Raw genomic sequence first — 24170 nt, 5'->3', positions numbered from 1 at the left:
ATTTACAAAAAAGTAAAAAATATAGTAGAAAAAATGAAGAAAAATATTTTTAATAAAAATTGAAAAAATAAATTTTTTCTTTATGTATTCAAGAAAAAGAAACAAAAAAAATTGAATAGGTGGACCAGTGAACAGACTGAAATTCGATGAAATTACATTGTTTTCCCCTAGAAATAAAAGTATGAAGTATTTTATAGTCTGTAAACTAAGCAGGCAGAGAGATTTGTGGTGTCCCTGAAGAGTGAGGTTGCCCCAGGTTAATGTAGCGGCTCCATTCTCCATTAGATGGTGCTGCTTAGCTTACTGGGGTGCATTGTTGTGGCGCTTGTAGGTGTGTATGTGCACACGTGGGAGGGGTGAAAATGGCATCACCCAGCTACCCAGTCTCTAGTATCGGAACTCTGCTCTCCCAGACCAGCAATCTTGCACGGGTCCTTTGTCTCCAGCTTCTGTCCACTCCCCGTTTTTATCCTGTCTGTGACCAAGCCATCAGGTTGCCAGGCGGCACCTCCCTCCAGAGTTTTATCTCCTATGTGGCTGTGTTTCCTGACTCCTCACTTCTGAGGGACTGTGGCTTTGACCCGTTCAGATCCTCTGGGGAGGGTCTCACCAAGCAATGGCTGGATGCTGGCCGCACCCAGGAACGTTTGTGGGACTGCTGCTGCTGATGCCCAGAGACTGCGGCTGGGTGTCAGCCTGCCCCAGAAAAAGTTCATGCAATCGTGTAGCAGCAGCATTTCAGGGATTATGGAAAAACAGCACACATTTGGTGCCAGACTTCACCATTAGCAACCTTGTTCCAGCACCAGCATATGTGGTTGTTCTCTGGGGTCTGCTGGGACCGAGTGGCTGCAAAGCCTCTACCAAATGTCCTTCCAGCAGTGGAACTGCTTCTCCCCGTGTGGCCTGAGGTCCTCCCAGACCTCACTCTGCTCCTGGGGATTCACCTTTCCCACCAGAGAACCACCAGGTATTGAGCTGCAGAGTTTCAGACTCTGTGCTCCCCCTGTTTATAGAATCCTAATGGAATTTAAACCCTCTCCTTTCTCCCTTTTTAGTTCAGTCCCTGCAGCTGTTTCCACTTTTCCACTTTCTCTCCAGCTGCTTTTGGTGGGAGTGCTTTTCCTGTACTCTCCCCCCATCTCCGTCCTCGCTCTGAAAGCAAAAACAGCTCATTGCCCTCTGTGGCTTCTCTCTCCCCCAGTATACCTCTATGTGCTGCATACCTGCTGAGTTCTGTGGTTCAGGTTGTACAGATTGTTGTGTTAATCCTCAAATCAGTTTTCTAGGTGTGCAGAATGGTTTAGTGTTGATCTTGCTGTATTTCATGGTCTCGAGACACAAAAAAAAAGACTTCCATGCTGTTTCACCATCTTGGCTCCTCCCCTCAAATTAACTCTTTAATATAAATGTCTTCCATAAGATTCTTAAATTACCAGAAGCTTATTACTCTCTTTGGATTGAAAAGATATCAAATTTTGGCAAATTTTCCATTAAAATTATAAACAAATATATGTTCCAAATCTGTTTCTTTCACTTGCTACCATCACCACCACAGAAAATTAATCACCCCAAGACCTATTGCCTGATGTTATGTGCAACTGAGTCACATCAGAAATCAGACTCCAGGGGTGCCTGGGTGGCTCAGTCAGTTGAGCATCCGACTCTTGATTTTAGCTCAGGTCATGTTCTCAGTTTGTGGGTTTAAGCCTGGTGTCAGGCTCTGCACTGATGAAGCAGAGCTGCTTTGGATTCTCTCTCTCTCTCCCTTTCTCTCTGCCCTTCCCATGCTCATGCCCTCTCTCAAAGTATGTAAGTAAACATTAAAAAAAAAATCAGACTCCAATCATTCCAGCTTTTATGTTCTTTGTACTAGTGCTTGTGCTCTTTGATTCACACATATCAGTCCTATCAATTCATCAGCCAACTCGTGACCTCACTTCCTTCTTGTCTACTAAGTCGGGATTCCATGCTGGAGTATCTGGGTCCATCGTACTGAAAGTAGCCTCTGTGGACAGCAGTACAGGTATTGTCTGAGAGCTTGTTAAAACTGCAGCATCTCAGGCCCCATCAAATGGCATTTTGGTATCATTTTAACAAGATCCCCAGGTGATTTGTATGCATATATGGTTAAGAAGCGCTGATCTCAAATTTTTCTTAACAAGTTTCCTTGACTCTCCTACACCTGCCTTTCCCCCACTCACAAAGAGCGAATCCTGGTGAGGCTCTGTATCATACCGAAATTATTTATTTATATTTATCTCCAGATTTAAACAGTCTTTTGTGAGCAGGTATCATCTTCCGAATCCTAGCTAGATGCTGTACCTAGCATATGCTAGTAGCACACTTAATATTGTTGGGATTGAAGTTCTTCAAATTAATTGCTGTGTAGGTCATGACACCAGGTACTAAAATGCTAATGAATAATAGCAAGTTGATTAACTACCTTTTTAAAAATTTTTGCATTTTAACCAGATTCCCGAAGGAAATGGATTTAACCTAAATTAATAATGCTGATGCTGGGAGTTTTGAGAAGTTAGCCAACTGAGTGAAAGTAATTTTGGGGGCAAGTGACTTTATGTGCTCAAATTTCCCTCCATCTCACCCATCATCAGGGTGATCCAAATGAAAGAACTCTGAGTGCTTCTCGACTGGCCGAGTGGCTTTTAAAGTGTCTTCTTCCCTGCAGGATTATAAACTCCAAATCTCCAATTATAGCCAGACACTGTGGATCACAGGAAAGATCTGGGCATTCTTGAAATTTGTGGAACAAGGAAGAGTAGGTGGGGGCTAAACAGGAATATTCAAATACATTTCGTTGTAACTTATCTCATCACTCGTCTTCCTCACCAGGCTGAGTTCACCAGAGTAGGGGATGTCTATCCTGTGCACACAGAATGCCCCTGCCAGGCACCTTGCATACAGACATACGTGCTTAATGAGTTTGGGGGATAAAATGGTTTTAAAGCATTGCTCATGGCATGTTTAAATAAAATGGCATGTTTGCAGCATATAAACAGTGCCACCACTTTGGATTTTACCGGCAAGGGGGTGCCCATCTTAATTCCTAACTGCTGAATCCTGAGAGACCAATATTAACCATCCACTTTCACAGTGAGCCACCGCAGTATTTTTTGGGTCACAGATGCCTTTCTTACTATCCCAGCTACATCAGGGAAGAGAAATTAGGCAACTATGACATTACTTTATAAACTGATTTATCAAGAGTCCTGCCTTTCCCTGCGTAATAACTAAGTGCCTCAGAAATGCTTTCTCGAACACTTATTTGTAGAGTGACAGAACATTAGCTGCAGATTTAATGTCACCATGGTTGTCATTTGCATGTGCATGGAAGTTAACATAATGTAGAAATGTGAAATTGAACTGGCTGAGTATGAACAGTGGTCCTGCTAAGATCCATTTCTCTATGCTCATTATTTCACCTCTTGGTTTATTGTGTGCACTCTCTCCCATTACTCACAAAATTGTCAAAGAAGTCCCTGAGGATGCACAAGCACAGGGCTTCTGGAAAATACTGTTTCAATACTTTACATAATGGGACCAATCAAGCCAATATGTTCTCCAATGTAAAAAAGCCAATGTTCTCTTGCTTTGTTAATTGACCCTCAGCTTTAGAAGGAAAAGGGCAAGTCTGGATGGGAAACAGAATGTGAAAGCAAATCATCAGGGAGTGACTTATAGGTTTTTCTCAGTTTCAATGACGCTTAGAAGAATCGAGAATGCACAAAACTTTTAATGACACTGAATCCACAGTGGGAACTATCTAGGGAAAAAGAAATGACACAAAAAAACTTATTATTCTATTCAGAGAGTGTAGGGGGAGGGAGGCAAAGGTCTTTTCTAATGCAAAGTTAGGGAAAAAAAACAACTATGGGTTAAATCGCAGGAGACTTAGTTCTTCAGGTTTTGTTTGTTCATGAGCTTACAAGTGTGGTGCAATTTAATATGCCTGTCATTATTTTTCCTCCGTTCGAAGGATGAGCCAGGGAGTGGTAAACCAGACAGTGGGGCTGGCCAGCCTTACCCAATGCAGTGTAATATTGCCAACAGGGAGCAGGAATGCTCCAGACATCAATTTGGGGTCTCTGGGTGGCCTCTGTGAGCCACTGTGCCCTTCAGTCCTCATCACCTGCATCTAAAGATGTGATTATCACCAACTATACATTCATTCATTCAAAAGAGTGTAATAAAAATAACTGTGCATTTATCCTTCCTATGATGAGTCATTTAGACACAACACTAGAGGGATGAAGGGCATTTTAATGATACGTGCCAGAGGATGAAATCTTAATTCAGGGATGAAAATAAGGATTTATTATTTGGCAGATCTCTGTTGTGCCATCACACTACACAGCTGTGGCATGAAAGTTAAGTGCCACAAGGTCCTGCCAGGTGATACAGCAGAGCTCCTTTCCTACCTCTGAATATACATTTCATAATTATGCCTCATGTAATCTCTTCCTCTCTTCAAAGTTCCTTTCAGAATTGGTCATCAGGGAAATCAATTTCTAGAATTAGGCCTTTACTTATTAACCACAGGGTGGATTCTCATATGTATGAGATGGTTAATACACTGCTCTGTTTGGATCCTAGTAGATTCCTCCTAATTCTATAATAATCAGATTTAAAAATATTTCCCTCTGAATCTTTCTTGTTTGATAAAATAATGATGAAAAGTCAGGAACAAATCCTAGGGAATGAGAGTATAGAGGAAAAGCCCTCATTTACCATATAAAGAAAAGATTTCTCAAGTTTAAACCAAAGCAAACAGAAAGCACATGACATGTACAGTCCTAATAAAATTTTATTGAGAATCAGTAAGTGAAATCCTTTACAGAACATAGAAATACCTATGACCCCAGCCCTTCCCAATAAATGGCAATATAACACTGGGGTGGGTTCCCTGAATATCCCACTCTGTTCTGTATCTACAGGAGAAACAGCTCTACAGCTCAGTACTAGAGAAATGGGGTGCTCTGACCTATTGATGGGAAGCAAAGGTGGAATTAGAATTTGGTATGAGTAATAAAGGACTGCAGATAAGTTCTAGTAGCCAAAGGAGTAGATGAATAAATGTTCACTCTTCACATTTTGTATTTCAAATCAGCCAGTAGCAGGCGGGATCATCTTGGGTCCACTTTTACCTAAAACTCTTCCTACCATGAAGGCTTTTGATGCCAAAGAATTGGAACTGACATCAAAGATGAAAAGGAAATCAATGACTCTAAGGATTAAAGACCAACAACTCGAAGGAGACCAAAACCCAATGGGATGATGGAAATGGCTGTGAGAATGTTAACATTTTTACATGATGAAAAGTTAACTACTGTAATTTCTCATCACCACAGGAACAGAAATGCATGGCAAGATAAATGAACACTGCTCAAGAAGCTTTTAGGATTTTACTACTTCATTTTTGTATGGGGAGGGAAGAGATACTATGAAGTTTTTTGGGAGGCAACTTTTGGAAAGGTTTTTTTTTTTTTTTTTTTTTTTTTTTCACCAAAAGAAAATATCTGAGGGAAAAATGATGTAACAGAAATAGAACTGCAATGATGCCTCTTCCTTCTAAAACTAATAAAGCTGGTATAAAAGTTTCAGTTTCCTCCATGGCTTTAGGATATTGGTCTTAGTTTTACGGCTTTTGCTGGAGTTTAAAATCCTATCCGATTTTCTTACCTCTTAAGCATAAATAAAAGAAATAATGGCATGAATAGAAAATCCACCAGCTTAATTAAAGTCCTAAAAAGCTTAAAAAAAAAAAAAGAAGAAACCTGAATTGTGTTCGTATTGATGACTTTGTTAATGGATGACAGTAAATTGCAACCTAAATATTAATGACTCTTATTCAGAATGTTCTTCTCCCCGCCTAGAAGTCTTCCTGGGGTTAAATTAATCAAGATGCTGGAGATGCACTGTGATCAAGTTTCCTCTGGCTAAGAGAAAGTGTGTTTTGCTCTCTTTCCCTTGGTAATTACAGTAGCTAAAAGTACAGGCACAGTATTGTAAGACATTTAACTAAACCAAATGGGTTTTCTTCTTTCAAGTTGGATATCCAGCCAAAGGCAAATTAGCTTTACTAGGAATGCCAACAGTGCTCATCTGAAACACCCAGGAGAAAGGCAAAGTGTACCAGCAGCTTCAGACATCTGAGAGGCACAAGGTTTTCCCAACTAGTGCGAGTCACTGAGGAATAAGCTAATCCTAGGAACTGAGCAGTGGGCTGGTTTTTAGATCCTTCCATCAGAAGCCTTTAAAGGGTCAATTTCCAATAATATAAGCTATTTTGGGACTAAATGTAAAATAATAGGGGACTACTATCCTGAGGAACCAACATATACCCATTGGGATTTGGTTCCAATTTAAAATAAAAACAGCATGCTTTTATGACCAAGAAAGCCATGAAATAGGCACATTTAAAATTCTTAGACCCTGATTTTCAAAGCTGCAAAATGTTCTAAAATCAGTCAGAACATGCAAGAAATGATGAAACAAGCCTGGGAAAGGCAGCAAAGGAAGGAGGAGGAAGGGAAGCTGATGAGTGGAAACATTTGTAGAGAATGTGAAGCACCAGGGACCCTTCATCTACCAGGTTAAATACAGGATCCTGAGGGCTCAGAAACTGATGAGTGTTAAACCTAGGATATGCAAAGAGATGGGATGTGTTTGTTCTAATCCTTTGCACTGGATAATACCTCCCAAATAAACAGCATTTCAATGGAAAGCTTAGTGTTTTCATTCAAGTTATTGGCTATATAGCACCCTTTCCCCCTTTTAGAGAGATGCAGAGTACTGTACTATTCAGTGAAAAGACAAACATCCAGATAGATTGAAAGGAAGGAAAATATCTTATGGCTTGTACCAAACTGCAAGCAGTAACGCATAGTCATTGCCAAGTAAGTAAAACACAAATCTAAGTTTACAAGGTCAATTGGACAAGGTGAACTCAAATCCTAAGTCACCACATACTCACATATAGAAAATCGTTTCCTGATCTTATACTAAATCCAAGGAACAAACAAATGTAAATAAATAGTTCAAAGATACAATAACTTATTTTAGGATAAACAATAAACTTTTTTGTTAGCTTATCTTAAACCAATCTTCAAACCAGAATTTTCAAAACCACCATTGCATTTTAGAAATTTTTGATAAAAATGTTGACTAATAGAACCTGGATGCTTTACTACCAAAAAGAAGTAAATCTGAAAGTATCGTTATCTAGTTAAACAAGCACTATGGTCCTTAAACCAGTTTGCATCTCTTGCAACTTTTGTCTCAGAAGCATATAGTTAATAATTTTGTCCCCCTTCATAATCAACCACCTAAAGAAAAACAGAGTTATAAAACTGTCCGCCCTGTTGGAGGAAAAATACTAAGGAGGTGGATAGAAATATCCAGCAATAACCATATATTTTTCTTTATCTACATTTTTAGTTTCTTTTAAACAGTTTTAGAACAGCAAAGGATGGTTATATTCATAAGCTTAAGTAAGAGTAAGGTTTCCTCCAAGTTCTGAAATATATACATCTATGCCCTCAAAACACTGCACATATCACTCACCCTTCCTTTAGGAAGAAACTGAAGTTAAAGTTAAAGGATTTCCTTAGATACTTTTAAGTAAAAGTGAATGATAAACAGAAGCAACCGAACTGAAGACAAATTCCAAAATTAAAAAAAAAAATCAACTAAATCAAGTACACGGTTTGACCCTATGTCTCCTTGAAAAGCAATAAAAGCACTTCGTCCAGGTTTGATATACAGAAAGGCTCATGCAGTGAGTTGCAGGGGGCAGGCTTTCCTTTTACAATTCAAACGCAGGGAACCTGGCTTTTGTGGGCACTAGAAGGTCAGCCAGGAAATATATTGTTCCAGCCATTCCTGAAGGAAGAAAAAGAGGCAAAAGTTATCACACCACATGACTCCGTTTTATAGAGTGGCTTCATTCGCTAGCACCAACGACATTATGATACTAATGGCAACGACTTAAAGGAACCAAGCATCTGTTTACTATATGATGCAGGTCAACACGCGAGGAGATCACTAGTGAGGTGCTCAGTCTCTTCATCCAGGTGGAAGACAGGAGGGAGAGTTGAACCAGAGAAGTTCAAGGCTCAGCCCTGTCATTTATCACGTCAGCTCCTTCACATGGCACCACGGGCCACTTACCTGTCTGAGCTTCCGTGTCCTCATTTGTGACATGAGGATAATAATGTCTGTATGTTTTTGCTGAGATGATTTATGGTGGCATCTGCAAAATGCCAGGCCTGTGCTTGGCTCCATAAAGGGTAGTCACCATTATGACTACTTGTATTAGGTCTGAGATAGTCCCTGTACTACTTGATTTTTAATATTGAGTTCTCACATTAGGAAGTAAAGAGGTAGTTTAAGAAATGACTATAAAATTAACTTGTTGATAAAGCTCAAATTCAAATACATTAATTACCAAGCAGAGAAGTAGATGCTGACATTATAAGGCAACTAAGTGAGGAGTGAAAAATACCTTCAAAGAGGGAGAAGGGGGTGTCCGGTGTTCTGCATCCGTGTTCTCCATAATCTAGGCACCACTCAGCAAACTGAAAGTGAGACCATGTTAATTATGGTAGTGATTTCTTCCAGAGACCCCCAAAAGTTGATAGTTGATAGTAAGAATTACTCTGAAAAGTCCAAAGCTATCTTCAGGCAGAAAAAAGGGGTTAGTACAGAGAAACAGACGGTCTGAAAGAGTATGAAGGATGGGAGGGAGGAATGTCATGAGCCATCTGAGCCACTGTCTCCAAGGTTATCAGAGAAAAATTTCTTTCTTTTTTTTCCCCCCATAAATGTTGAATAGAACTGTGTCCTTATACAAGAAAGCTAATTCAACTGAAGGGGTTTAGAAGGCTTTTCTTAAATAACTGGATTTGTTCTACAGACTCGTGGTTATAAAGGTAAATGAATTAAATCAGATTGACTGGAGCCCTCTCTACAATCTCCTGGGGGAATGTGTTTTCTTGCCGGTGGTTCTGGCGCCTACCTTACAGGCCCTATACAGGTACTTCACGTCCTGTGTGAGGTTGTACAGTGTCAGGAAGGCATAGGCGTTCCCGGCGGTGCCGTGGCACAGCCCGTACCCCTTCTTCAACAACCCATACTGCCAGATCATGTCAGCACACTGGTACGCATCATTGAGGTAGTGTTCCTCTCTGAACACCTGCAGAGCCAAGGGAAAGTTTTATTACAAGGGATATAAAAAGAAACGTCTATTGACATTCCTTCCTGATGGGAAAGGGGGGGAGATAGGGCAAGAGGGGGAGATAGAGGTGGCTTAGTAAGAAAGGGTAAGGGATTTAGAGCCAGAGAGATGTGTCGTGTGGGTGGGGACAAATTATACAAGCTTACTAGCTTTGCTTTTTTTTTTTTTTTTTTGCTTTTAAATAACTGCACATGACCTTGTCTGTGCCATCTGTGTTTTGTGTGCGCTCTGTGTTTATGTACATAGGTGTTAGTGGTGAAGTAGCATTGATTTTACTTGTGACTTGCTATTATCATCAGTTAATTTCCCAAGAACTGCATGCTATCTTCTTTGGTTAACAATAATGCCCTTCACTGTTAGGAAGTTTCCTTATATATGGGGAAGAAGCTGTATATAAAATTGATTATAAAAACTGATTTGATTACAAAATACTATGTCAGAAAAATACAGACACATCTCTCCAATCTTTTGTGGCCTCCTATATATTGATCAAAGACTCAAGAAATATTCTCAGTAGACAGCTTTAATATCTCATTGCAAACTAAATGTTCTGAAAAGTAGAATAAGGTGGTTTAGAAAGTTCTTCCATTATATCCAACTTTCTGAAAGTAAAATTTGATGTACTAAATGCTTACTTAGAGTATGAGATACCAATGCCTATTCATATTCCACAGATTTGTAATGTGTCGATTGGGCACCAACAGACATAGATATCTTGGTTTACTTCTATTTTGTTTTTCTTTTTCTTTCAAATAAAACCCTGTTCTTTGATTATGGCTCTGCCATCACATGCTTTTTAAGAAATGATATTTGCATTTCTTTTATTTGGTAAAGTAAGAGAAAATATAAAAGTTGTAAATTTTGTCATTTGAAGTGTATAATTCAGTGGCATTAACTACATTTACAATGTTGTATAATCATCACTATTATTTCCAAAACGTTTCCATCATCCCAAACAAACTCGGTGCCCATGAAGTGAGCCTGCACCTCGTCCCCCATCCCTCCCACCGGGCACCAGTCCCTGCTAGCTTCTGTTCTATTCTCTTCCTGTATGCATTTGCCTGTTCAGATATTACATATTAACCATCACATCATATAAAAGGAATCATAGAGTATTTGTCCTTGAGCATCTGGCTTATTTCACTTGGCATAATGTTTCCAAGGTCCCTGCTGTTGTAGTATGGATCAGAAGTTTATTCTTTTGTATGGCTGAGTAACATTCCAGTGAGTGTGTAGGGGCGGGATATCACATTTTGTATTTTGGCAATTGTGAATGATGCTGCTGTGGAACATATGTGCACAAATATCTACCTGAATCTTTGTGTTTAAATTTTGGGGAATATAAACCTAGGAGTTGAACTGCTGGATCATATACTAATTCTACGTTTAATTTTTTGAGGAACTACCAAACTCTCTTCTATGGCAGCTGCACCGTTTTACAATCCCACCAGCAATGCACAAGAAAGGTTCTGTTTTCAACCGAACTTCTGGGATACTTCTCTTGGCTCTACTACTGCTGCTACCATCTTGACTATTCTACCTGTCAGTGAAGCAGCCTCCCGATCTAGGAAAATAGTATCTGCTTTGGTACAGAGGGATACTGTAAGAATGATTAGAATCCATTTAGCAAAATGATCTTAGGTCCAACAAGTAATGTATCTACTGCTCCTTTAAAGATTATACATAAAAATAATTTTAAGTTATAGAATTTTATGTCACATTTTCCAAATTATTTCAAAAATGAGAAAACTCACAGTACCTTATAGGCCTGGATGAGCATGTAGATTACTCCAGGTGAACCATGACACCAATGGACTAGCAGATCTCGATTATCATCCACACAAGGAGGGTAATTGCCAGAAGGAAATTTCAGCTGGCAGACATAGTCTACACTGGGCTTGACCAAACCATGTAACTTCATGTGGCTCACCTGAAGGCTGGGCTAAAAATGAGGAAAGGAATCATTAGTTCTGCTGAAGCAAACAGATCTTCCTAAGTCTCAGGGATGAGATTTAAACCAGAAAGAAAACATGACCACAAGGAACTAGATTTGGATTCCATTCCATATATTTTAACCTATTGGAACAAACTAAAATTAGGCTATCAGTTAACTCTTGAGATCTTACATACATACTATTTTTCAATATTTATCGTTGTATACACACATATAATTTTCCTAAGTCAATGCAGGAACACAAGAGACCTTTCCTAAGGTTTTAATACCTTAAGCAAACTCTGAAAGCCACAAAGAGATGCATTAGACAACACAAGCATAACTTTCACCATTACATTTAGAGAAATGGTAGCTGTTTCCAATAGAGGAGGATGCTAACAAGTTGGAAGACCTGGAATTTAGATCCAGGTTCTAGATTAAAGCCTTTTTGCAGAGGATTTGGGACTGATATTTATGCAGGATTATTCTGATACAACGATGTACGGATTGATGGGACACACTGCCATAGGGCATATGAGCCTCATTTTTGATCTAAGTTTTTAGTTTCTCCTTTGGTCCTGTCCTTAATTCATTGCATTGTTCGCTTTTTCAAAGAAAAAAATCAAAGTGTCTTTGCCAAGCAGTGGGTGGGCATGTGGGGTGAGGGAACAGGCAGGGGCATGAAGCACACGTACTGACCGTGCACGAAGTTCTTCAGGGCATGTACAGATTTCACTTTACCCACGGAATATCGTACAAGCTCAGTTTAAACTGCTAGAGGAGAATTTTCCTTAAATTTGCAGAATTTATCTCAAATGAACTACAAATAATAGTTTGTTTTATGTTGATACATAAGCACCTACTGGAATGGACTTTTTGGATTAAGAATTAAATCATTTCAAATAGGCAATAACCTGCCAATGGAAAATTTGGAACACAGGTTTCCAGGTTTCTCACTATAGCCACCAAAAGGAGGCAGATGGACAGTAAAATGACTCCTGATGATCTGCTTCAATGAAAGGTCATGAGGCTGTCCAGTCACTGACATGTAGGACTCTACCTCACCTTTAAACTTCAGAACACAACTCTCTTTTCCTGAAAACTTAAGAATATATATTTACTTCTGGAAATACAGAGCCAGTGGAGGCTTATGCCAGAAAAACAGTCTAAGTCTGAATTGTCAAAACCCCTCATTCTAAAACTCTTAATTGAGAAGTGCAGAACAAATACAAAAGTTGGTCTCTTACTGCCACTAACACTCCAAGTGTGACTTTGCATTCAAAGGCAATAATAACCTTGAGTTTTTCAGCTTCGTTGTCATTGTTTAGCTATAGGGAGAGGGAAAGTCTGACATTGATTTTGCATTATTGCAGCCGGCTACTCAACCAGCTAATAGTATGTATATCCAAGCACTCATGTTGAACATATTAATGAAACACTTTTCTTTGTGCTGCATTGTACTTTGGGAAGGTGAGGGGGGCACCTTTGCTGCCATTGAAAATCAGTTTTCTTTTGCTATGGATTTTTATTCCCGAGTGCCAATTTCTCCTTAAAAAGAGCTAAATAAGCCCCCAGAAAGGATGCTTTCATGAGAAGTCCTCTTCTGACCTCCCCTGCCAGGTTATGCTTGCTGCAGTAAATTTTATTTGGCCTTAGTCTTTTCGACTTTGGCTAACGTCCCTCTATAGTATTAGATCCAAAGAGCTGTTGGGCACAGCGCATTCAGCTATTTTTCAGGTAAGTTACACAAAATCCGCCAAAAAGGCTCTGTGGCTTTGCTCTCTAAGTGAACCTCAGGCAACATATGGTCATTTGTTTTCTATTGATTTTGTTCTTCTGGAATTTGTTTCAATGGGTTGTGTCTAATCATATGCAATAATATTAATCCAAGGCATCTGCTGAGACAGCAGAGCAGAGCACGAGGCACTGCATGCTGAAGGACAGGAGAACACTTCAGTCTGCAGGAGTGGCACTAGGTGGGCAAGGACGGTCACCTACAAATTGAATGTCATCTCACAGCGCGGTGCCTTTTCTGTGCATGCACTTTCACATGCACCTTGGCAAACACTGCCCTTGTTTGTCTAGGCCAGGAAACTGCAAGGAGAGTGATGCAGCAGTCGGCGGGGTGCAACACCCGAGGGCAGTGCTGGTGTCCTCACCCCGGACAGTCCAATCGGCAGGCGCATTAGCAAGTTACACCATCTTCGCCTCTTACCTGCAGCAGGTAGTAATAAATTCCTGCCAGGCCATGAGCAGCCCCCACATAATATTCTTGGTACCATTCATACATCAGTGGAGTCTTTGCTGTGAAATTTCTCTTTTTAGCTAGGTTTTCTCCAGAGGTTAAGATTGTTTCACAAACCTACAGGGAGAAAACCGATAGCAATAATGAGAGAACCAGAATAAAAATCTTCCCAGTGGAACTTTCTGCTAAGAGGTATTGAGAACATAGTGAATGGGACGTGATCTTTTGGCCACGGATGGGCACAGATTAATTCTCCTCGCAGAAAGTAGGGGTGACTGTATTCTGTCTAAAGGACAGAGATACAGAAATCCTGAACTCTCTTTACTAGAGCTGACAAGAATTCACTTGTCCGAGGAAAGCATGAATTCCTTCAGGCGTGAAAGGAGACACCTGCACGTGGGAGGTGAGATCCGGCCCTCATCTTTGGAAGGGCCATACTCTCACACGGAGCAGGCTGTACTTCTCATTCCCAGTCACTCTCTGTGTTTCCAACAGCACTCAGAAGGACAGTGTCAGCTCCCTGATCCCGCCTGATCTTTAGAGGCCGACACACCTATTTTCCACCTGGGCTATGCTAAGTGGAGAAACAAAACCAGTAGTTGAGGCATCCTAACAAGGGGATCCTAACTGAGATCCTAACAAGATTCCAAAAAGCACAAAAATGTGGTACCTGCTGAATATGGCTTTGAGGAATCTTTTCCACTCCAAAGTTCTTATTCACAAAGAGAAGAGCGTAAATGTAGCCCATTCGTCCATAGAGAATTTCATTTGGAGCATGGGGATCAATCTTATTTAGATGAATTAGCCTGGGAATAAAAATACATGCCTAAGATAACTTGAAAGGGATCAGATAATGGCATATACTTAAACTGGGACATTCAAAAATACATACACATAAATATATGCATAGAAATATTATATATTAATTTACTATTACAGTTATTTTAAACATTTTCAATATAATTAATATATAAACTAAACATTTTCATGGGTTTATATTATAAATTGTTATATATTATTACACATTAAGTGCGCTGAGCCAGACCACAAAGGGTAGTCCGGGTTCAAAAATTATCCCTCGACTAAATTTTTCTTCAGTTCACAATAGAAATGAGAAACAAATTCAAAGGATGAAATCTACTTGCACTGAATGAAAAGCCTGCTACACCCCAGTTACTTACCTCCTTCCTTAGTTCATTTCTTAACATGTCATCAGGCCTCCGTGAAGTGTCTGTACCACGGCCTGATGTACCACAGCCGATAAGACGTGAGAGAGCACAGAGGCATCAGTCAGCCTCCCTGTCTTCCCAGTCTCCCAGCCGTCCCACCCTTCTTTTCAGAAACAACCACGGTTACCAAATTCTTGGATAGTCCTAGAATTATTTTATGCACATAGAAGCATAAATATGCATATCTATATCTCCCCAAATGTTCTGTGGCTTGCTATTTATCAATACATCTTGACAAACATTCTACATCAGCACATCCAGAGTAGTCTCATTCTTTATCGCAGCTGTATAGTATCCCACTGAAGGGATATATTATAAGATATTGATTCCCTACTGATAGACTCAGTGTGGCTTGCCACAAAAAGTTGTTTCTGGTTTTGGCTCCATGTAAGACGGAGTAAGCACACTCCAGCCTGCCTCTCCTGGTAAACGCAGCTCCAAGACCTGGAGAGAATGCGCAGAGCGGCTCTTTGAGGACTCCAAACAGTAAACAGCAGCAGGCAGAGTGGGGAGGACCAGAATTTGAAGTACTACCAAACCAGTGGTGAGTTTACCGTATTTTCATCTACGGTATTCCCCTGGCCCGAATTCAGAATAGTCCCAAACCTGGAAGTGAGCCCCAAGGGCTGAAAGAGAGTCCCGGAAGAAACCCTTGAGTTCTGTCTCAAGAAACAATGGGAAAGGGCATGCCTGACATCAGAGACAGTGAGTAAAGCCTCTCAGTTTTTTTTATTTTCTCTCTTCTTCCCTCCGTTTACTCACACCCCGGGCCGCAAGCAGTCTCACAACGTTGGCAGAAACGAAGGCAACAGGAGCCCATGGAAGCCAGGTCTCTGAGGGAGGGACCCTTCCTCACAGACTGGAGGAGCTGTGGTCCCAGGAGGGTGGGGTAAGCCTCTACTGTTTCACTCCTTTCTCACGTTGCCAGCATTTAGCCCCAGATTCAGCTGCAGTCGTGGGAATACTTGGCAGAGTGGATTTCTTTCCAGAGGACCAAAAAGGGAAGCCCCAGGGAACCAGGAACTAGGTGGGGTTCGCAAGGAAAGGAGCTCAGGAAAGCAACCATATTTGTAGTCTGAACTCAGAGAATGAATCTTTCTGCCTTTCGTAGGGGGGTGGTGGGGAGGGTGTGGAAAGCAAATAGGATAAGTAGGGAAAATGTCTTTGCTCTTTTGGATTTTTATCACATGAAATTTTGAAAGTACATCTCAATTACCCCTAAATTACCCTATATAGTCAATGTGTTTTCAGTTATTAAAACAATATAATTTTTGGTGAAACTTGACAAAATATCAGTCTACTGGAAAAGTAAGAGGGAAGAGCCAGGGAATTTCAGGAAAAGAGCAGTAATGAGAGGACATCGGCCCTACCAAATAATAATGGCTTTGTCCTCGGGTAGCAGATGACACTGACCGCACTGCCTGAGGACAAAGCCATTATTTGTTTGTAAAATTCTCTTGTTGTCTGTGTAGAAATTTACTTTCAAAGTAGTTAAGTATAAACAGTGCCTGTGCAAGTATATCATCTAACTTTATATATCGGGAATTATAAGCATATTTAATATATGCTTTAATTATTAGCATATTTAATATATGCTTTAATTAATAAGCACTATTTAATATAAACACTATAATAAACATTTGAAGTATCCAGAATCACACCCCTGGGGTGCCTGGCTATACTTGAACGACTCTTATCAGGAATCACCATTCAGAGGCAGTCGGCACTTGAAATAAGTTTACCAAAATCTACACCAGAGGATTTGCTGATAAGTGAGGTAAAGAATGTTAAAGACGGTTTTTTTGTTGGTGGGATGAATGGTGAAGACAGGTGGAAGGTGTGGAAGATGGTACTGGCTCTACTACTGTTTGATCAAGAAGACCTAATAAGATTGTCTGGGGACAAACGTGGTTTTCTCTAAGTCACAAGAACAGGGCAGGAGACTACCTGTGTGTATGTGCATGTGTCTTACTTCCTAATCAGTGTTGGTACACTTGGTTTCTTTATTTGGTAGGACTTGGTTCACTGCTCGTGCTCTCATTTTAACGTACTTAGTGTTAAGGTTACAGCTGAGGGGGGATACAGCTCCTACTGCTAATCTCTGGAGACCACCAATATCTACAAACAACAAAAACAAACAAACAAAAACCTAACGAGTGCTGCCACGTCTATAACCAATGGGTATAATGAAGAGTGTCCTGGCTCCATAGGGAAGGTACTTGTGGCAGAACAGACAATTCCTTTAGCCCAGCCCTCCCCACTCCACTTCCATAAGGCTGTGGTCGGGGGAGAGGAACACTCACAATTTAAAATTAAAAAGCCACGTCTTAATAACCAGAATGAGATGCTTTTAGTGACTGAGAGGGGCTAACAATTATGAAATAGACTGAGTAAAAGTTATAAAAGTGTCCTTAAGAGAACTCACTCCTGGTCAGGAAAGAGGGGTGTGAAAAAGCACGGCGGGTTGCAGTTACCGACAGTTCTATTATACCTTGTCGGTTATATTATACCTCAACAAATGGAGGCATCTCATCAGATTTGTTAAACATGCAAATGCTGGCTCATGTATGTTTTTTCTTCTATATGTATAGGCATTAAACTCGCAGTGGAACAGTGGTTATCTTAGGAATAGGGACATGGTGGGCAAAGGTCACTTTCAATTTTCTTGTTGTTTCTTAAGATTTTCCCCAATGTCAGCAGGCCTGTCTGGTTGGTAGAATTATGGGCCATTTTTTTTTTCTACTTCAGTATCATACACAGACACACCCCTAATATTTTTAAAGAACTTAAGAACATTTATTAAAAAAATTATATTTTATTCTCATGCCAGAACTGGTAACTCAGTAATGTTGAGATCTTAACAAAATAAAATATTTTTAGTGGATAAAAACTCAACTGTTGTAGTAAACAGAAGGAATACTTCAGAGGTTTGATTTAAAAATTTATTACCAAGTTTTAATGTAAGCATATTAAATTGTATTGAATTTAGATATGAAAAAGCATTTTTGGTCTGCTATTATAAAGGAAATTGAATTATTCAAAAAAGGAAACTTACTGTGAATTTTTTAAACAAATACTGCTGTGTGGAAGTTACTCAGAACAATTATTGCATTAACTCCAATGATGTTCTCACCTAAATGTGTTTGAACCACGTTTCCTTTACAGGCCAATGTTATGGATTATATTACCACTAGGTGGCGATACATAATCAGCATTCCAATTATTTTGCAGCCAAACGCATTTGCATTTTGGAAGTTTAAAGTAGATAGCAAAATCCTTTCAAATGTTTGAAGATGAAGTATTGCTCAGAGTATCTCCTTAAAATAATACTTCAGACTTTAGGGTAAGAAAGGAAGTATTCCTTTTTTTTTTTCTGGATTTGAATTCAAATCCTTAAAACTCATTAGCTGGTTCTGATGATTACTAAAGGTAGCATTTTTAACTGCATGTTTTACAAGCTACATTCTCAAGATAAAGTGAAGAAATGATAGCATTTATAGTCATAAAGGTTATTTTGTGTGTTTTCAAAAACTCAAAACCAGAAGCACATCATTGCAGCTCCATTTGTTTTGCTATGTTGATATTAATAGCAACCGATCTTCAGAAGAGACATGGTACTGAAATGTCACTGAAGGAAGAATAAGGACATATAAAACCAGGATAGTTCTGTTCCACTCCTATTTCCCGAGGGTGTTACTGGGGAGAGTTTTTACCTTATATCATCTAAAGGATTGTAACTTTTTAAAAAGGAGTCCTTTTCTTACTCATCACACTACAAAAGAGAGAGTGGATACTTTCTGACCAGAAAGCCCAAATTCATTATTCTAAGTCTTGGCCCAAAAGCACTTTGTATTATCACATCAGTCACTGAACAGTCAGTAGGAACAGTCAGTAGGCAGTGCTCTCTCTGCACGGTGGCACCAACTGTGTGTGGAAGGAAGGGTGAAAACGAACACAGTACAAATCAAACAGAAGGGAAAAAATTGTGCTATTTATCCTTTTCCTTGCCACCTGCCTCCACTAACAGCAGGACATTTGAACATGAACACAGACACAAAGACACACACTCCTTTTTAGGGAGTTATAGACCCGTCTGAGAAAAGTGTTAAGTGTTCTCTCCATGCTGACTACAATTTGGGGTTTTCTACAGACCTGTGGAAGCCCTAAGATTCTCAGGGCCCCAAAGTTAAGAATCCCTATCTTAGGGAAACATTGACTCCTTTGTCTCTATAACTCAAAATGATGATTCTGAAAGACCATCATATTAAGAAAAACCAGGAAAGGTAAGCTGAAATGGGATGTGAGGTGCCACACACAGAACTCTGCCATTTCCAAAGGGCTATGTGATGTGAAGAAGAAGGGTCAGTAAAAAATGAAACAAACCAGTAGGTTTAATATCTAATGACATCAAATTATTTCAATTGAATTGAGAAGACTTACAGATTTTTCCCTTAAAAGGGAAGAAATGTGAAAGCAATTTATAAATAATTCCTTTTTTTTTCCCCCTGTTGTACCATGAACTCTAGAAATGAAAAATCAAAACTGTGGCCATGAGTAGCTTATTTTCCTACTGTATATCCACATTCTATATGTTTCATCTTAACAAATCTATTGGCTATAATTATTATCGAAATGTTGATAACGTTTTTAAAAAGATGTAAATAACAAAAACACCTTTATTATCAAGGTGTCAAAATAAAGAAATTTTAGTTTACCGTTAAGAGTATTTTATAATAAACCAGTATTAATATATGGTACTATTCCCCCAAAGAGTGTTTCTTAGAACAGTAGGCCCTGAAATGTCCTGAGAAAAGGGGCTGTCTACTTGACAAGTTTGGCAAATTCCACTCCCTACGGTCACGAGTTTCCCCCGCGCATAAAAGCTACTGAAGGCTCTGAGCAGCCAGTAAAGGTGCATATTTAACTTTGTTTAATTAGCACGTACCCAGTCTGAATACATAAATCTTGTTTTCACGTTTCACATAACAAACAATTACTATCTGGTTGTACATGTTTTGAGAAAGGCTGGCATTACGTATAAAATACTGGGACCACTACAGCTTATTTTTATGATACTTAAGAATGATTCACTGAATGAGACTCCCTTCGGAGTCTATAAAGCAGATGTGTCGCTAAAAAACCCCAGAAACGTAGTTTCTGTGTTGCAAATCTAGATGGTATATGCATTTACCAAAACTCAACAAATATCAATCAAACTTGGGCAGGTCACTGTGTGTAAACTTTATGTCAAAAGAAGAAAACTAAACAGGTATTGAACCCAAGTAAATGATATATATGCTTTAGTATTTAGAAGGAAGGATACCGATGTCTGCAATTTACTCTGAAATACATCCCCCGCGCCCCCCACAAAATAGTGGATTAATAGTGGATTAATAGTGGATAGAGGAATAGATTGATGGATTAGATCTGTGATAGAGCAAGTACGGTAAAATGTGAATGTGAATGCTAGAAGTTATGTGGGTAGATATACAGGTATTCACTGTTCTTTCAACATTTCTGTATGTTTGAAATTTTTCATAATAAAATTTTGAGGGGGGAAACACCTGTAGTTATTATAATTTTAGGCCAAAGCCTGTTAATGAAATACACACCACTGCACAGTGTAAAGTTAACCAAAGATCCTCCACCAACGAAATCAGTGATGATAATGCCATTCCAACAGTAATTTATAAGAAAGAGTAGTGGGAATCAAAAACCATGGTCAAACTGGGGGCAATCACTGATTAAAATGTTGCTGGACCCAATTAAAAAATGCACTAAAGGGGCGCCTGGGTGGCTTAGTCGGTTAAGCGGCCAACTTCAGCTCAGGTCACGATCTCACGGTCTGTGAGTCCATGAGTTCGAGCCCCGCGTCGGGCTCTGGGCTGATGGCTCAGAGCCTGGAGCCTGCTTCCGATTCTGTGTCTCCCTCTCTCTCTGCCCCTCCCCCGTTCGTGCTCTGTCTCTCTCTGTCTCAAAAATAAATAAACGTTAAAAAAAAAAATTAAAAAAAAAAAATGCACTAAAGACCTTAACAGACACTTCATCAAAGAAGAAATACAGATGGCAAATAAGTATATAAAAAGATGCTCCATATTGTATGTCAGGGAAATGCAAATTAAAACAGGGACGGGGCGCCTGGGTAGCTCTGTCGGTTAAGCGTCTGACTTCGGCTCAGGTCATGATCTCACAGTTCGTGAGTTTGAGCCCCACACTAGGCTCACTGCTGTCAGCACAGAGCCTGCTTCGGATCCTCTGTCCCTCTCCCTGTGCCCCTCCCCAGCTTGTGCTCTCTCAGTCTCTCAAAAAGTAAATAAACATTAAGAATAAATAATAAAACAAGCAAGAAGCAAGGAGATACCATGACACATCTATTAGAGTGGCCAAAATCTGGAACACTGGCAGGATGCGCAGCAATAGGAACTTTCACTCATTGCTGATGGGAATGCAAAATGGTACAGCCACTTGGGAAGATAGTTTGGAAATTCTTACAAAATTAAACCTACCCTTATAATATGACCCAGCAATTGCGCTCCTTGATATTTACCCAAAGGAGCTATAAGGTTACGTCCACACAAAAAATTGCACATAGACATTTACATTAGCTTTATTCATAATTTCCAAAACTTGAAAGCAACCAAGATGTCCTTCAGTAGGGTAATGGATAAACTCTGGTACATCCAGACAATGGACTGTAATTTAGCACTAAAAAGAAATGAGCTGTCATGCCATGAAAAGACATGAGAGAACCTTAAATACATATTACTAAGTGAAAGAAGCCAATTGGAAAAGGCAACATACTGTATGATTCCAACTATGACATTCTGGAAAAGACAAAACCAAGAAGACAGTAAAATGATGAGTAGTTTCTGGGGTTAGGGAGAAGAGGGATTGATAAGCAGGGCACAGAGGATTCTTAGGGCGGTGAAACTACTCTCTATGATAGTATGATGATGGATACACGTCATTACACATTTGTCCCAACCCACCAACTGCACCACACCAAAAGGTAACTAATGTAACTAATGTAAATTATGGGCTTGGGTGATCATGGTGTGTCAGCATAGGTTCATCCACTGTAACAAGTGCGCCCCTCTGGTGGGGAATGTTGATAACGGGGAGATTATGCAGGTGTGGGGATAGCACGTATATGGGAAATCTCTGTACCTTCCTCTCAAGTTTTCTGTGAATGGAAAATTGCTCTAAAAAGTAAAGTCTAGGGACGCTTGGGTGGCTCAGTCAGTTGATCATGTGACTTGATTTCGGTTCAGGTCAAGATCCCAGGATCATGGGATTGAGCTCTGCGTTGGGCTCCGTGCTGAGCGTGGAGCCTGCTTAGGATTCTCTTTCTCCCCCTTCCTCTGTCCCTCTCTCCCACTACGCTCTCTCCAGTAATAAATGAAATGGAAAAAAAAAAAAAAAAAAAGTAAAGTCTATTAAACAACAAAACAAAACCAAAAACCTTTGCTGGAATTGCAACTTCCTGTGTGTTAATATGTTCAGCAGAGCCTAACAGCACTGCTTGCAGTATTGCATGGAGCCAGACTTCTTGATAGAATTTGTGCTCAATAAGCTCTAGTCAAACAATAATTGTAGTTTATTAGTACCAGAGTTTAGTAATTCTTCATAATTCACAAGCTTCTAGTGAGCTGCCCTGCTCTACATTAAAAATAAGAATCTGGATTTGCATGGTATTTGCTCCTATAAAAAACAATTTTGAATCAGTCTGTCGTCTGTTAGGAGGCCTCCCCCAGCCCACGAAAGGAAGTGAAGTGAAGCACATTTTTTGGATTATTGATCTTGGACAGCACCTTATATTAGTAATCACACGATCAAACTTTTGATCTCATTTTTGTTATTAAACTAATGTTAGATCTGGTGTGTGTCAGTGTCATTACATCTTACAATAAAATAGGAACTATAATGGTTGTTCCTTAACTAAATCGGGATTATGTGTGATCAAATGACAGTAGTAAGATTTACTGCTGGAAGAAAATTACCTTCACTAAAATGTTCTCGTGCTAACACATACAGAATCCATTATGACATCTAGATCATAATCCTCAAAAAGAAATATGATTACCGGGTGATGCAGTCTTCCGCCTGCTTCTCATTGTTCATCTTGTGATACACCACAGCGCCCACCGCCAGGGGGCCCGCGTCCCCACACAGGAAGGTGATGGAACGCTTGGTCAAACTGTTCAGACCTTGCTTTACGTAGCCATGTGCCATCTGTAGGTAAGCAGGGTCCCCGAACACATCATAGAGATGTAAGTAAAGCACAGAGATACCTGAAAGGCAAAAAGAGAATAATGTAACGATGAAGAATGGGCCACTGTTTTATTTTGGTTTGCTGCCAACTCAGCAGTGTTGATTGTCGATAAGCCATAACACATATATAAGTAAACTCTCCGGAAGTTTAGATGACCTTAGTTCTAGACTCAGCAGCTCTAAGAACCAGACGAAGGCACTTGCTCTGCTTCTTCATCATTGCAACTGTACATAATAGGAACTCTGAGACCATCTCTGAACTCTAACCTAAGTTTATTATTAACCCTTGTTGCACTCTACTGTGTGTAAATGTATTCTTCTTGATGGTTAAATGGCAGGTTATCAAAACTATATTTCTAATAGTCACTTCTTTATTTAACATATAATCATTTATTTAATCAATAAGTAAACAAGTAATACTTGTCCTTGCGAGCTACAGAAATTCAAAGACCAGGGAGCGAAAAATTCAATTTCTCTTTCTATGGGAAGGTAATTTTGTGAATGAGAAGGTAGGGACAGTAACCAAATTCCCTACTCCAGTATCGTTCCAGGCAGGGATTATAAAACAACTACTAAGTTATTTGAGATCTGAGAAAATAAATTCAATTCCTCCTTAATTTCTTTTCTCTATCAAGGACTCTGCTACTTGAGAAATTATACTGTAAAAACTGCCAATGACTTTTGCTTTGGGCCTTCCTCGATTTGCTTCTTATCCTTCAAGAGAAGCCTGCTATATACGTATATATAATTGAGGTGTTGTCTGAATGCCTGTCACAGTAGATAGAGCCTTCCCTCTGAAGCCGATTGGTCTCAGGGCAGACTCAAAGATGTGGAGTAGGGAACCTACCTGCCTGCAGCATTTCCAGAAACTCATTTCTCCCCTTAAAGTACATTTTCCATCTCATTTACCATTTTTAGAAGATACAGAGTCTCTGTTTAAATCTAAATTAATAGAGCCAATCTCTTCATGGATTTCAGTGCAGTAAAAATGCAGTCTGCAAAATTACTTTTCACTGTACTGAGGACAATTTTAAATTTAGATAGTTTTCTCATTTTGCATGGGTAATCTCCAAAGCTTTGTGCTACAGACAATTCAATTTCACATGTATATTAAGGCCAAATTTTCATTTCCTGCCTAAGTTAATAACCTTGTCTGCTCTTTCAAAGTGGCTTGGTGTTAGGAATTCCACAAGCTGATGATCGGATGTACCAGTGCTGAAGGTCTGCAGACGTAAG

The 24170-nt window shown here is 39.7% G+C and overlaps 1 protein-coding gene and 1 long non-coding RNA gene across 8 annotated transcripts in view; one reads left to right on the top strand and one right to left on the bottom strand.

Moving 5' to 3' along the window:
- LOC131498873 (uncharacterized) overlaps positions 1–24170 on the top strand; it is a 172578-nt gene that overhangs the window by 127623 nt on the left and 20785 nt on the right. The gene's annotated exons all lie outside the window — the stretch shown is intronic.
- Positions 4808–24170, bottom strand: part of LANCL1 (LanC like glutathione S-transferase 1) — a 37453-nt gene continuing 18090 nt past the window's right edge. For all 6 annotated transcript variants that reach the window (XM_058706285.1, XM_058706260.1, XM_058706268.1 and 3 more), the window contains 7 exons: positions 22747–22954; positions 14105–14240; positions 13405–13551; positions 11016–11198; positions 9038–9214; positions 8525–8597; positions 4808–7902 (listed from right to left, as the gene is read on the bottom strand). In XM_058706285.1, coding sequence (XP_058562268.1) covers positions 7826–7902; positions 8525–8597; positions 9038–9214; positions 11016–11198; positions 13405–13551; positions 14105–14240; positions 22747–22954 — 1001 coding nt within the window. In that variant the 3' untranslated portion in view covers positions 4808–7825. The remainder of the gene's footprint in view (positions 7903–8524; positions 8598–9037; positions 9215–11015; positions 11199–13404; positions 13552–14104; positions 14241–22746; positions 22955–24170) is intronic.

This window comes from Neofelis nebulosa, chromosome 2, assembly GCF_028018385.1.
Source record: "Neofelis nebulosa isolate mNeoNeb1 chromosome 2, mNeoNeb1.pri, whole genome shotgun sequence".
NCBI classification, from domain to species: Eukaryota; Metazoa; Chordata; class Mammalia; order Carnivora; family Felidae; genus Neofelis; species Neofelis nebulosa.
This window is presented reverse-complemented; position numbering and strand designations above follow the sequence as displayed.